The sequence below is a fragment of the Bradysia coprophila genome, assembly GCF_014529535.1.
Source record: "Bradysia coprophila strain Holo2 chromosome X unlocalized genomic scaffold, BU_Bcop_v1 contig_38, whole genome shotgun sequence".
In the NCBI taxonomy this organism is placed as follows: domain Eukaryota; kingdom Metazoa; phylum Arthropoda; class Insecta; order Diptera; family Sciaridae; genus Bradysia; species Bradysia coprophila.
The window spans coordinates 695,460-710,092 of record NW_023503327.1 but is presented as its reverse complement, the minus strand read 5'-3'; the positions used below and the strand labels follow the sequence as shown (position 1 = coordinate 710,092).

Below are 14,633 nucleotides of genomic sequence, written 5' to 3'. Positions count from 1 at the left end.
GCTTCGTAATTGCGCTATGCGCAATTTTTAAGACGTACACATTTCATAAGAATTTTACTTTACCGACGTTTACGGGCGCAGTAGGCTTACGGTAAGAGTAGGGCGACGGACGAACTAGGGTCAGGTACGCAATAGATGTACGGGTTTGTACGGGGCTCAGTCGCAGCAAACGCTCCGACTGTTCTGACGGCTCGTTTTTTTTTGGCACGTGGGATTATAGCCCGAGGCGAATGCACTGACCAAAATAAAAATTTGGAAGCAGGTAGTTAATGTACTATTTCAACTGTTTTTGTATAACTCATTTTCTTACAAAAAAAATGAAAAGAAAGTCAACAAATCTGTCGATACAGATATTCCAGAGTACCGATAAGCATGGTACCGATCAGCTTTCTACCGATAAAGTGGTTGCATTTACAACGATTTCGGTAAATCTCATTGATTTCAAAGATGTGGATTGAAGCATGAATAGTTCTGTACGTTTGTACGCAAGTTTATCATTAAAATTCCTTTGTTTTCCAATGTCAAACTTACGAAAGCTACGCAATTTTTATGATTGAAATGAATCAATCGACCAAGAGCTCGTACAGTAATTCCTGATTCACTGGTCACTATTTGAGAAACATTGGAATTTATTTCATCTCCGTGCAACTCTTTTTTTTATTCTCGAATGCAACTCTTTTTTAGTTAGGAACTTTTTTTTTCAACATGCAAGTCCGATGCAACTATTTCTAATTCCATATGCAACTCTTTGCCACTCTTTTCAGTGGTTTGCCCCTCGGTTCATGCATGATATTCATTATGAATTTAATAAATCGGTGTACACATTAATGGTAAATCGCATCAGCAAACAGTGTTTTCGAAATGGCATCAGGAAAATTCGATAATACATTATTCCACCTGATGGTGTAGGTGTATGCAACTGCAACTATTATCTGCATGAAGTGGTATAAGAAAATTATTTCCATTATTAAGTGTGACAATATTTGGTCGAGGAAATTCCTTAAAACTTTGAAACAACAGCAGCTGATTGATGGAGAAAACAGATCTGAATGGAATCTCAACACATTGTTTGGAAATCAAACGGAGCTCTGGAGTGCTCTAATCGAACGGTATAATCCTAGTCGGATAAATAGTGTCAACGTGTATGAAAATCTTTTGTGTAAATACCGATAAAGTGACGGTAAATAGATGGATAAATGCAGCTACAACAGAACATTGACAGGGTGGGCAAATTCGATTACTTTCACACGTTTATTGGCACTTCGATATCATTTGTGATTAATCTGATCGAGATTAGAAAGCCATCAGGGCCGTAGCTATGGGGGCATGGATGTAAATGTGAACGTTGTATTTTGTAAATTTTGAGACGAATTTCATGACCGGAATGGAAAGGAATTTTTACATTTTTCATGCATAGAATGTGACGCTTCGGTCGTTTCGGATGCAGCAGAACCACTAGAAGTTCACTGAAATTGTCAAATTTTGACCCATTCTTTTAACTCTTCCCATACTGATTAGCTTACCGATTAGTTTCAAAGCTCGAACCTTTCTCAGGACAACCGGGACAACCCCATATGAAATTTTACGTTTCATGTGTCTGGAGAAATTGCCATAAGAAAAGTGCAAGTTTTCGGTTTTTGCTCACCTCCCACACAAGGCTCGAGCATTTTTTTTTTTTTTTTTGAAAACGGTTTTGGCCTATGAAAAAGTCTGCTGGAAAATGCATTCGATTTCCGTTGGCTATTTTTCCAAAGTATCCAAAGACACTGCACATGAAAAATACATTTTCTTATTCTTATCACCAGTAGTACATCGACAAGAATAAATTCAGCTCTTACCAGTTTAATTGATCAAAAGTTTTTTTAAATTTAATAAAAAATATTCAAAGAAAAATGAGTCACTGATCGGAAATCAGAATAAAAACTTCAAAAGAATTTGTTGCTTAACAATGTGCAACCGAAAAAAAGAGAGGAATTGCTCTGCTAAGCTTTCTTTGAACAATGTTTAATGGACTTCCGCTATAAACGAAATGAAAAACTTCATCCATCCGTTTAATTAATCAAAGTTGGAACTATTTTTCTCAGGCCAGAATATTGTCTACTTAAACGTTTATTATTCACCAACTTTTAGCAAGTTGAAGCTGATCAATCGTTCAGTTGGTGTTCGTTTAAAATGTTTGCGAAAAGTTTTCGGAAGAGTACAGACAGCTTGTTGAATAGGAACTTCGAAGTGTAATAAAACGCACTATGGATTATGTTAAATAATTGATACGATTCGCAGATGAAGGAAAAAAAACAAAACCAACGGCACTTAGGAGACAAATATGCTTTTGTTGAGTTATATTTTGAAAATTACCATCAATAGGCTTCAGTTTTGTCATGACATGAATGAAGATCGAGTGATGAATAAAATATCAAGTCAATGAAAATTATGAAAACACCGCAACAGCACATCCAATCAATCGATATAATTTTAATACATTCAAGTAAGAAAATCCAACCATCAGTGAATGATATAATTTGAAAAACAAAAACATTTTTTTTTTGGTTAGACAACCAACACACAACAGGTATGTTCATACCTATTCCATTAATACGAATTAGCTAAGAAGGCCCGACGGAAATGTTGTTATTGAATGTAAAAAGTTATTTCGGTGTTTCGAAAAATTATTATTAATTTTGAGGTAAAAACTATGATACATATACTATTGGGTGTGTGTTTCGGTTGACTGTGTACTGGAAGTCTAATATGTTTTAATTTTTAAGAAACCGTAGCGCAACATGGATTTTTAAAAAGTTAAACACACTTTAAAATCCATTTGAAGGTCGTTCATTTATATACTTATATCTATAAAATTCTATCTAGTACCTATTCCGACGATGTACGTTCGCAAAGTAATTAAACAATTACGGGAAATGTATGTACATTATGTTTACGTGTAGGTAGATAGTTACCGATGATAGATAGCAATGGTTTTTAAGTATACAGACTACACAGAAAAAAAGAATAAGAAAATGCAATAAGCAGTCCAAACTCACGTTTTGCGTAGAAAAGTTTTGAGTAATCACAATCCATTAGCTTTGCGTTGTGATGATGCATATCGCTTCACTATCTAATACCTTTGATTTTTGATGTTTTTTTTTTGTTTTGTTTTGTTTATTTACGACACGAAATTAATATTTTAATTATAAAAACTGATTTATACACTCGATATATTTAGGATTCCCATTTATTTTATGTTTTTCTTCATCATTCAACATTTATCTTCGTTAATAAATTGGTTAGAGTAATAAAAATAAAAAAAATAAAATTTTTTTGACGATTGAACACAACAAATCAGAAGAACGACGAAAAAATGGATTGGAAATGAAAATGAAATTATCGTCTAACAACATTCATTTCTAGCAATGATCGTCTTGTCGGGATATGAACATTTAACACTTTATATGATTTAAGCACCACCGTATGGTGGCTAATAAAATATTTATTTATTTTTTTTATTTCTGTTGAGTGTCACTCGTTTTAATGGTTTTAATTTGATTTATTTTCTGAATTACGGTGCACTATGTCAATTAAATTTATATTTAATTCGGTATTAATAAAACGGTCTAGAAACGTTTTTATTTTGTTTTTCTTCGGTAGAGTTTTCTCTTTCTTGTGTGTTATGTGTGCAAATTAATTCTGCTTCTTTTACCACTTGTAATTAATAATATATCTCAATGTATGTTCACAAACAGCATTTATAAAATGATTTTCGATGAACAGCAAACAAACAAACAAACCAACAAAAAAAACCTGCATACGAAAAAAAAAATGTTTCAATCGAATTCTCTAAATGACCTGATTTTTGTTAAAATAATTTTTTGTTTTGTTTTCGGTTTTTAATTTATTGTCCGAATTTTTTTTGTTTTTCAATTCTTTTTCGAATAAAATTATTTCGCTTTTAATTCACAAATCATACACACAGATTTCGAACACAAATCCCCGAGAAAAATGACCGAAATTATAAAATTTTAAAACAAATAACAAAAACACCGAAAAACTTTTTATTTTAATTTTTTTTTAAATTCAAACCGCTAAAGATCTTCGCACGTCTTAAATAAATAAAAAAAAATCATTTTTCTCTTCAACAGCACATTATACAATACATCATAGGAAAGTGTGCTCCATATAATCATCACGTCCGATTCACATATTTATTTATACATATATCTCTCTATCTCTCTGCATATGTATATATATATACGGACATATATATCAATATATGTTATCCATGGGTGTAAAAGTGTTGATATACATTAGTATTGTATACGATTCCAAAAAGCAGCTCAAAAGCAAGCACAACCGAAATGAAAAATGAAGAAAAAAAGAAAAACTTAAATCCAATATTTGAGTTGCTTATACAATTCACAACACGACGACGGCATAAACATGACTGAGACTACTCAAGTCTGCTTACTACATTTGCTTTCGTTTCGCATATTATGTACTCCCCGGTACACTACATAGTGTGTTGATGGTTTTTCATGTTGAAAATATTGTGTGCAGTCTGTTTTCGCTCCTACATAACCGTTTTATATATATATATGTCCGTATATATATACAGATATATTGAAACGAGAAAAACATTTGATGGTTATGTTTATACCCCATACTGTAGTTCGGCATTGTTATACATATAAAGATAAAACCATTTCCCCAATATTCCAATTCAAAAACGAAATTCTCTACACCGAAAATTTTCCCTAATGAAAATCGAGAGAAAGAGAGAATGGGAGGGTATGGGGGGATATTTGAATTGGAGGAAAATTTTCGGTGAGTACCATGTATACATATTTTGAATTTTGGTATTATTGTTCATGTTGAGTATTCATGAATTCGAATGTTGTATCATTCTAGGCGGATGGAGGAACAAAAAAAAATCAGAGAAAAAAAACAACAACTTTTCGGCCGAAAGGATATATATATGTACGGATGGGGGTACTTGTGATAGGTGTTTTGTGTACATTTTCAACTGCCACACTCGAGGAATAAACTTCCGCAGATACACGAACCACGTTTTCAGCATGAAGAGTATATTAAATTTGGTATAAAATAAGCGGAAAACTAGTGGCAAATCGGCAATGAATTTTTAGATATAAAAATTTATTGCTCACTCAAATAAATATTCAACCGAATGGATGATTCTTTTTTTATTATTAGGGTGTGTGCCGAGAATTCAAAATTATTTAATGGAGATTTTCGGTGCAATTTTTTGTTGTGTGTGTGGGTAAATGGTATGTCTATATAAATAACAAAATTGTTTTTTTTTTTGATAATTAAAATAAATTGAGTTGTACTTAATAATGAAGTGCATTTAACATACCACAATATATATGTAAATGAACAGGCCATGGATATAATGAATCCGTGTTAATCCGTTCATTTACCACTGATTTGTCCAGTCATTTTACCGTTCATCAAACCACTTGATTTAAATAATGGCCGATGAAATTTCAAACGTTCAACTTTTCGATAACAATTTTGCAAAATTATTTAAAAATATTCAAATTTGCAAATTAAAATCGAGTGTAAGAGCAATGGTACAGTCTGGTTTTGTGTTACATTATTATTAGGTAGGTGCGAAACTGTAACTGAATATAGTTGCACTGAAGTATAAGCTTCGTTGTTTTAATAATTTATCATTATTTTATCGACAATCAGATCAGACCCCGAAAATCCGCTCTAATTCTAGGTAAAACTGTGCAGGACCTGAAGAATGTCGAGAGAGAAAATTGATCAATATTTTACATTTCGGATTAACAGATCTGTCGATCTTCTAAAATGTGGTAGTCACCTGTTAACACCGACGGTGAAATTAAATGATGCTTTGGTTAGTCTTCTGTTTTATAGCGAAACGTATGTTATTACAGTAGAAGATTTTGTATTGAACAATAGTGAATGATACTTTGAACAAAAGAAGTAGCCGATTTAATGATTAAATGACGTGTACGTCTGTGATTTGTAAAGTTATGTTTAGAGTCTAAAATACAATAGATCGGTTTGTGTGGCGCCGTGTCAATGGTCTTAATGTATTCTGAGAGATCTTTTGCTTTAAAACGAATAAGAGTTTTCCAGCACTTGCTAAGAAAGTAACCAGTAATAGCGATCATTCATAAGCCAAAATAAAGTTTAAAAAACCTCGAGAAATACGCTCTCTGAATGAGGAGACAGAACATAGTTTCAACTTCACATGGCGTGAATTTAAGAATTCAGAACTTGACAGTTGTCACCTCATTGATTGCCATAAGTGGTCTATACGATTCGTAACTTTTACTGTGACAACTGTCAAGTTATGAATTCTTAACACGTAGCGGATAATGCTCGAGCAGGCACTTTAGGCACGCCGGAAAGTGCTAATGGAGTCTAGGAATACCTCCAAATAAATTTCTAAAAATAAAAGGTCACGCGAATCGGCCCTAGAGCGAATTATTTAGGATTTAATTTTGATGATAGCACTGAGCGTTTTCTCGTGTGTCGGAAATGACCAACGAGGTCACGATGTTTCCTCACTAGATTAAAAAAATGTTTTCCTATTGCTCGACTGTGGACAAATTTTAATTCATTTTGAGGGACAGTGGGCACTACGTGGCCTTTTTTTTAGCCCCGTACGAAGTACAAAGGGGCTTATAGGATTACGATGCCGTGTGTAATTGATGGAATTCGAAGCAGACGGTAAGGGCAAAGTGTTTGCCTATGTTCATAGATGACGAATCTGCAATAAAAATTTTGTCTGTCCGTCTGTCCGTCTGTCACGTCGATATCTTGAGTAAATCAAATCACATTTCAAATTTTTTTTTTTCCATGAAAGATAGTCGAAATAGTGAGGCTAAGTTCGAAGATGGGCATATTCGGGTCGGCCCTTCGTGAGTTAGGGCCACCTAAGTGATTTAAGGTCTTTTGGTGATATTTATGGCAAAATAAATGATGGAAATGTAAATGACACGGCAAATGGTAGGTATTGTCAATACCAATCCAGGGAAAAAAGTTTTTTTAAATCGGGTGAGTGGACCGTGAGTTAGGGCCTTAGAAGTGAAATGCTACTAGGGCCCTATGTGTATTTTACATAGAACTCGAGTAAATTTCATTCGTTTTTCGTAATTTTTGTTTCATTTGGAAGGTAATCAAAGGCCGAATAGAATGTTGTTGAAAAAAAATTAAATTTGGGTCCTTGGCCTAAGGCCGCTACTAGGGCCCTATGTGTATTTTACATATAACTCGAGCAAATTTCATCCGTTTTTAGCCCCGTACGAAGTACGAAGGGGCTTATAGGATTACGATGCCGTGTGTAATTGATGGAATTCGAAGCAGACGGTAAGGGCAAAGTGTTTGCCTATGTTCATAGATGACGAATCCGCAATAAAAATTTGGGCCGTCTGTCCGTCTGTCCGTCTGTCCGTCTGTCCGTCTGTCCGTCTGTCCGTCTGTCCGTCTGTCCGTCTGTCCGTCTGTCCGTCTGTCCGTCTGTCCGTCTGTCCGTCACGTCGATATCTTGAGTAAATCAAATCCGATTTCAAAAATTTTTTTTTTCCCTGAAAGATAGTCAAAATAGTGAGGCTAAGTTCGAAGATGGGCATATTCGGGTCGGCCCTTCGTGAGTTAGGGCCACCTAAGTGATTTAAGGTCTTTTGGTGATATTTATGGCAAAATAAACGATGGAAATGTAAATGACACGGCAAATGATAGGTATTGTCAATACCAATCCAGGAAAAAAAAGTTTTTTAAAATCGGGGTGAGTGGACCGTGAGTCCGGGCCTTAGAAGTGAAAAGCTACTAGGGCCCTATGTGTATTTTACATAGAACTCAAGTAAATTTCATTCGTTTTTCGTAATTTTTGTGTCATTTGGAAGGTAATCAAAAGCCGAATAGAATGTTGTTGAAAAAAAAAAAAAAATTTGGGTCCTCGGACTAAGGCCGCTACTAGGGCCCTATGTGTATTTTACATTGAACTCGAGTAAATTTCATTCGTTTTTCGTAATTTTTGTGTCATTTGGAAGGTAATCAAAGGCCGAATAGAATGTTGTTGAAAAAAAATTAAATTTGGGTCCTCGTACTAAGGCCGCTACTAGGGCCCTATGTGTATTTTAGATTGAACTCAAGTAAATTTCATTCGTTTTTCGTAATTTTTGTGTCATTTGGAAGGTAATCAAAAGCCGAATAGAATGTTGTTGAAAAAAAAAATTAAATTTGGGTCCTTGGACTAAGGCCACTACTAGGGCCCTATGTGTATTTTACATTGAACTCGAGTAAATTTCATTCGTTTTTCGTAATTTTTGTGTCATTTGGAAGGTAATCAAAGGCCGAATAGAATGTTGTTGAAAAAAAAAAAATTTGGGTCCTCGGACTAAGGCCGCTACTAGGGCCCTATGCGTATTTTACATATAACTCGAGCAAATTTCATCCATTTTTCGTAATTTTTGTTTCATTTGGAAGGTAATCAAAGGCCGAATAGAATGTAGTTGAAAAAAAATAAATTTGGGTCCTCGGACTAAGGCCGCTACTAGGGCCCTATGTGTATTTTACATAGAACTCGAGCAAATTTCATCCGTTTTCCGTATTTTTTGTTTCATTTGGAGGGTAATCAAAGGCCGAATAGAATGTAGTTGAAAAAAAATTAAATTTGAGTCCTCGGACTAAGGCTGGTAGTAGGGCCCTATGTGTATTTTACATACAACTCGCGTAAATTTCATCCGTTTGTCGTAATTTTTGTTTAATTTAGAAGGTAATCGAAGGCCGAATAGAATGTAGTTGAAAAAAAAATTGGGTCCTCGGACTAAGGCCGGTACTAGGGCCCTATGTGTATTTATACTCAATAAATTAACATTTTAGGGCTATTTGAAATTTTTGTTTCATTTGAAAGGAACGTCGTACGGGGCTTCGTAATTGCGCTATGCGCAATTTCTAAGATGTACACATTCCATAATAATTTTACTTTAACTACATTAACCGGCGCAATAGGCTTACGGTCAAAGTAGGGTGACAGACGCACTAGGGTCACGTACGCAATAGATATACGGGTTTGTACGGGGCTCAGTCGCAGCAAACGCTCCGACTGTTCTGATGGCTCGTTTATTTCATTTGGGAGGTAATCAAAGGCCGAATAGAATGTAGTTGAAAAAAAATTTAACTTTGGGTCCTCGGACTGAGGCCGATACTAGGCCCTTCAAAAAAATAAAATTTTAGGGCGATTTGAAATTTTTGTTTCATTTGAAAGGAACGTCGTACGGGGCTTCGTAATTGCGCTTTGCGCAATTTGTAAGATGTACACATTACATAATAATTTTACTTTAACTACATTAACCGGCGCAATAGGCTTACGGTCAAAGTAGGGTGACAGACGCACTAGGGTCACGTACGCAATAGATATACGGGTTTGTACGGGGCTCAGTCGCAGCAAACGCTCCGACTGTTCTGATGGCTCGTTTAATTTTGTTAGCGGTTTTTTCAATGTTAAGGCGTTTTGTGTCTTTGTTGCTAGTGGTTCGTTTTATTAGTTCTTTTTGACAACTTTTTACCGGTTTGTTAGTTCGAAAATAATCGCATTGTAGTCAGAAGTGAAATCGATGGTTATGTTCAATCTAGACAACAACTTAGTCCCACCGGTTTCACCATTTACGTATAACCAGAGGGCCCTACCGCCATGTTTCGTAATGGTAATTCACAAACAGTCCCAGCGTTTTTAAAATCGTTTTTTTTTACATTTCTCAGAATATTGACTAGGTAAGAGGCGCAGGATTTAATCAAAATAGACGCAAATCTAGGAATTTGAACTAAAAATGAAAGCTGTAATCGGGTCAGATTTCACCATATTGTCAGTCCGCCACCAAGCATATGTTAAATCTGAATCAATTTATTTTAAGAGTTCATAGTTTCCGAATAAATCCGCATTGTCATTTCGATGCGGAAAGTAAAGGATGAAACGATCATTCCGTTTTATGTTGTCAGTCTAAATAGCAGTCAAACTTTCAATAAAAAATGGGCATTTTATGAGTCAGGAAATCCACCACAATTGTTGTATACATATCGTCTGTGAAAAGCACCAGTTTCGGATTTTATTCCGAATAGACAGAATCACAGCGAAGTGCTATTGTGACAGAATGAATACCAAAATAAGAGCAATGTTTATTTATTGGATGAGCTAATCGGATTCGTTTAGATACTATGCATATAGAAGAAGAAAAAAAATATGATGCGACAGACACTGCCATCATAAATACGTATAATAGCTTCATTGTGAATCGGATGTTTCGGATTAGAAGCTATCTAAATATTTAGCCAAATCCTTCCTTCAGTCAAAACAATCTGAAATATTTTATAATTAGCAAATCAAAATGCAGAGAATTTATTAGATTATATTTGCGTAATAAAATTCAATAATAACCTGTCCGAAATCCAATTAAATTGAAATTTAAGCTATTTCTATTCTGTCAAAATTGGTCTAAATAAACGTTCCAATTTGCATAACACAATTTCAATGAACAATTCGTTCATGTTATTATGTGAATTAAAATTTTGTCAACGTTGTCGGAAAATATTGCAATATACTGTCGAATGGAGACAGTAAAATATGAACAAATATGCCGGACAGTTTCATTCAAGGTTTATATTTATCCTATGTGCAGTCATAATTTCATCTGCTACCCCCAATTATCCTGTAATAATAACCGCGTAAATTTGTGTCAACTAAAAACGATAATCAAATAACTCACATCTCATACCAGCGCGTTTACTCTTTTAAACAACAATTATTCACTCGACCCATTTCATGTCGTTTCGTTTAAAAAAAAAATAAGGCAACGTTACTACCCAGCCGATTTCTCCAAGTCTAGTAACTCGACTTATGTTTAAATCACGATTTAGACTTTAATTTAAGCCTTCAGTAGCATATTTTGGATGTCGCGGATCTTTTAGACATTTGAAAGATTGCTGTTAGTGTAACATCCACCATTACCATTGCTCGTTCTTTGATCTATTTCTGTTTAAAAATTGTAAAGATCAACGCAACAAAAATTGGTTCTTGAATGTTACAACCGAAAAGGATATTGAACACAGCTTTGAAATCTTTGAACGAACACCTCCTTTGTTTCATTGGTCTTATCAAATGGTAATGCCAACATGGACATAAAACCTTGTATGAATCTCGGTGTAAAGTAGTTTATTAGGATCACGATGTGTATTACGACACACGGCCTGCGGCCTCGTGTCATAATTATACATAGTGAGCCTAATAAAATACTTCGCACTCGATGTCATAAATAACTATTGTCTACCAACTGCTCGAATATTCTTTGCGCAATTTGATACAGGGCCTATTTTTGGAAAGATTTTTTTTGGAATTTTTTCTCCAAAATTTCCAAAAAATTGCCAAAAGTTTCCACAAACTGCGAACGTCCAAACACCGAATTTTTCCATAATTTCGAACTGTTTTGGCAACTTCGGAGCTCAGCCTTATGTTTTAGCCGGCTCTCAATGATTTATGTTTGATTTTTGATTATTGACGCTCTCATCCTTCAAATTAATCATGCTCGTCTTCATTTGAAACCTGATAGTGTCAAGAAATAATCGAGAGTCAGCTGAAAAATTTGGTTTTTGGAAATTTTTGGCAAATTTTTGGAAATTTTGGAAAAAAAAATAAAAAAAAAATCCAAAAATAGGCCCTGAGTTTGATAAATGTTTATTATTTTTCCTTTTAATTAAGCACGGCACTATTGCACTTTATCATACTTATTTAATTAAACTTTACTATCGAATACAATTTATCTTGCGTGGACTGGGCCCATAACCTGTGAGATATATGAATTTGCCGCTAAGTATCTTATGCAAGTTACGGGAGCAGAGAAATGATATGCGCGGCCACTCATGGCTGGGATAGAACACGCTTGTGGCATATTTTTTTCAACAATTTTCTCTCTCATTTCGTCTCTCAATTTCACATATATTTTTGACGTATTGGTTGGATTGGAGATCTGTCATCATCAGGCGTGTTCTATCCAGCCATGAGTGGCCGCGCTTACCATTTCTCTGTACGGGAGTGAATGGGTACAGTGAAATCTAAGGGGCATTTCAATTTTTAGCTTTTCTGAGAGAGCTTTCTGGTATGTCAAAACACCAAAAATCAAATCAAATGGCCGTATCAATTTTTTTAATCGAATCGTATAATCGATTTTGCAGAATGAAAAAATTCACTGAAAAATATGAAGACCAACGTCGAACACCAGCGCACTATAAAATCGATTCGCAAATCTGTCTCAAATCGTGTAAGACACAAGACAAAAACATTAAACACACACATTTTGGCATGCATGACTCGTCTGACTTGCAAATTGATCCAAGTCCCTCAATATTAAATTGATTTAAGAGAATTAAAAAAAAAAATTTTTTTTTAAATACAGTTTTCGCTTGATAAATTTGCACGGTAGGGTCTGCTTACTCATACCTTCATTGAAAAATCCGAATTGCCAGACATCAGAAACAGAAAACGTTACTGTTAAAAATTGAATTTCCTGAAAAGTTTAATTTGATAGACATTCGAAAGGGGCACAGAAAAAATGTGAATAATCCAGCCCATAAAAGTCATTGGTATCTTCAAACCAATCTGCATCTTTAACTCCTTCGACTTAAACTTCATTTAATGCTTGAATTTGATGCTTAAAATTATTGAAAGTTCTGCCCGAAGTCAGACAGGAACTCCTCAATGCTATCATTTTTACCGAGGAAAATCTATTTTCGGTCATCGTTGACTTTGCAAACAAAAAATAAATCGTGAAAATCAATTTATTTAATTTAATTTAATTTAAAAAAAAACATTTAGGGACGAGCTGCAACCTTAGTCCCACCCTGAACACTGAACCAATTTTCACAAAAAAAAATCCGGTATACCGTCAAATAAAATAAAAAATTTGTGAAAATCGGTAAAAATTTACTTCTTACGAGTCGAAAAATGCTCTAAATTGCCATACAGTAAAAACGGTCGAAGAGTGACACCCCCTTGTTGCTTACAATAGTTGCAATGCAAGATCAATGATACGTTATATTCAACAAATATAACCAAGCGGAATCAAATCAATTGGGAAGAAAACGTTTCTGTGGCAAATTTGGCTATGCACAACCAATAGCAAAAGTAAAATGAAAAATAATTATTCATTCCAAATTCAGTGACGAGTTTTTTCTCAAACATCGACTGTTGCACAAATTCATATTTATATATTTGTACGAAATAAATGTAAAACGATGCACACCGCGAATCTGCATTTAATATTAAATAGAAATATAATAATCATTGGGACATAAGCTCCGATCGCTCCGATTGAATGAGGATGAACAAAGGACTGATTTTTTATCATTTTTCAATGGACTATTGATTGTGATATCTCTATTAGGTTAATCCATGATTAAGAAATAAAAAAGATTCAATTTTCCATTAACCGAAATGCACCGCCGAATAAACGTATCCTCGACTTTTAGGTTTATTCGGTGTTGCTGTATTTCCATTCAATGGAAAATGATGTGCATCAACAACACAATTCTCAACTGATTTATAAAAGTCACCCATACAATCAAACACGCTAAAAACCACACCAATATAATTGATGACGAATATAAAAATCCACATTTTATCCGTTTCGTATTTACGCCATCTTTTCCACAAAAATTTCAACTAACACAACTATCCGACATTCCTGACATTCTACCGCGAATTTTCCTGGATTATAAAATACAAAGTAAGAAGATAAAAATAATTGCCACAGCGGCCAATCAATGATGATTCTTTACTTTTTTATCGCCAAACAACTTACCCAGTTTGAAAATGATATTATTGGTCAGAAACCGTAAAATTATTGCACAATAAATTGTTGGACAATATATAACACAAAGAATGACACTGGCACTTTATCTTTTATACACAATAATAAATAAAAAAAAATTTCTCGTAAGATAATACAAATATAAAATGACGTGAACCATACACATATAAAGTAAAACACAACATTCAGTTTTTGGAATGCTTGGTATCTCCGACAACGCAGCGGTACATTCATTCTGCGCATATTTTTAAATTAAATTTTCCTTGTATGCGTTTCCATTTATGATGGCTGGTTTTCGTTGTATGGTTGTCCATGATTGTGTTGAGTACCGTCGGCCATTTTTGTTATGATACCCGCATGGGTCCACAGAAAAACGTGGCAATTTGATAAGTTTGTGCTTGCAATAGGTCTGTTCCATCGTACTGTACAAAACGATTTTTGTCCAGCCGAAAACGAACGAGAGCATCCACAGAGCCAGAACCTCAACGCTTTTGCGAACATTTTGTGAAAAATATTTTTTTTTGGCTATGGCTCTATAGATGACTTTTTGACAGCTCAAATAACCTTGGAACAGACCTATTATTTATGCTAAAAATAAGATTTTTATCGTTTGTGAGTTACTGTTCGTTTCATGTGGAGTAAGACTGTAAGTAAATCTAACTTGGAAAAAACCAAGTGTCCCCATAGTTGGTTGCTAGGAGTCTCGCGCCGCGTCATTCACAATAATTCACATTTTGACACATTTTGTATAAGGAAGATGTAACTTTGTGAATTATTGTGAATGGCGCG

The 14,633-nt window shown here is 34.5% G+C and overlaps 1 protein-coding gene across 6 annotated transcripts in view; it reads right to left on the bottom strand.

Moving 5' to 3' along the window:
• LOC119069639 (protein scalloped) overlaps positions 1-14,030 on the bottom strand; it is a 136,846-nt gene extending 122,816 nt beyond the window's left edge. For 4 of the 6 annotated variants that reach the window (XM_037173746.1, XM_037173748.1, XM_037173749.1 and 1 more), the window contains exon 1: positions 3,039-4,432. In XM_037173746.1, coding sequence (XP_037029641.1) covers positions 3,039-3,099 — 61 coding nt within the window. In that variant the 5' untranslated portion in view covers positions 3,100-4,432. Of the gene's footprint in view, positions 1-3,038; positions 4,433-13,835 lie in introns of those variants that run through there. The other 2 variants (XM_037173752.1, XM_037173754.1) reach the window with 2 other exon arrangements.
• Between the last annotated feature and the right edge of the window lie 603 nt (positions 14,031-14,633).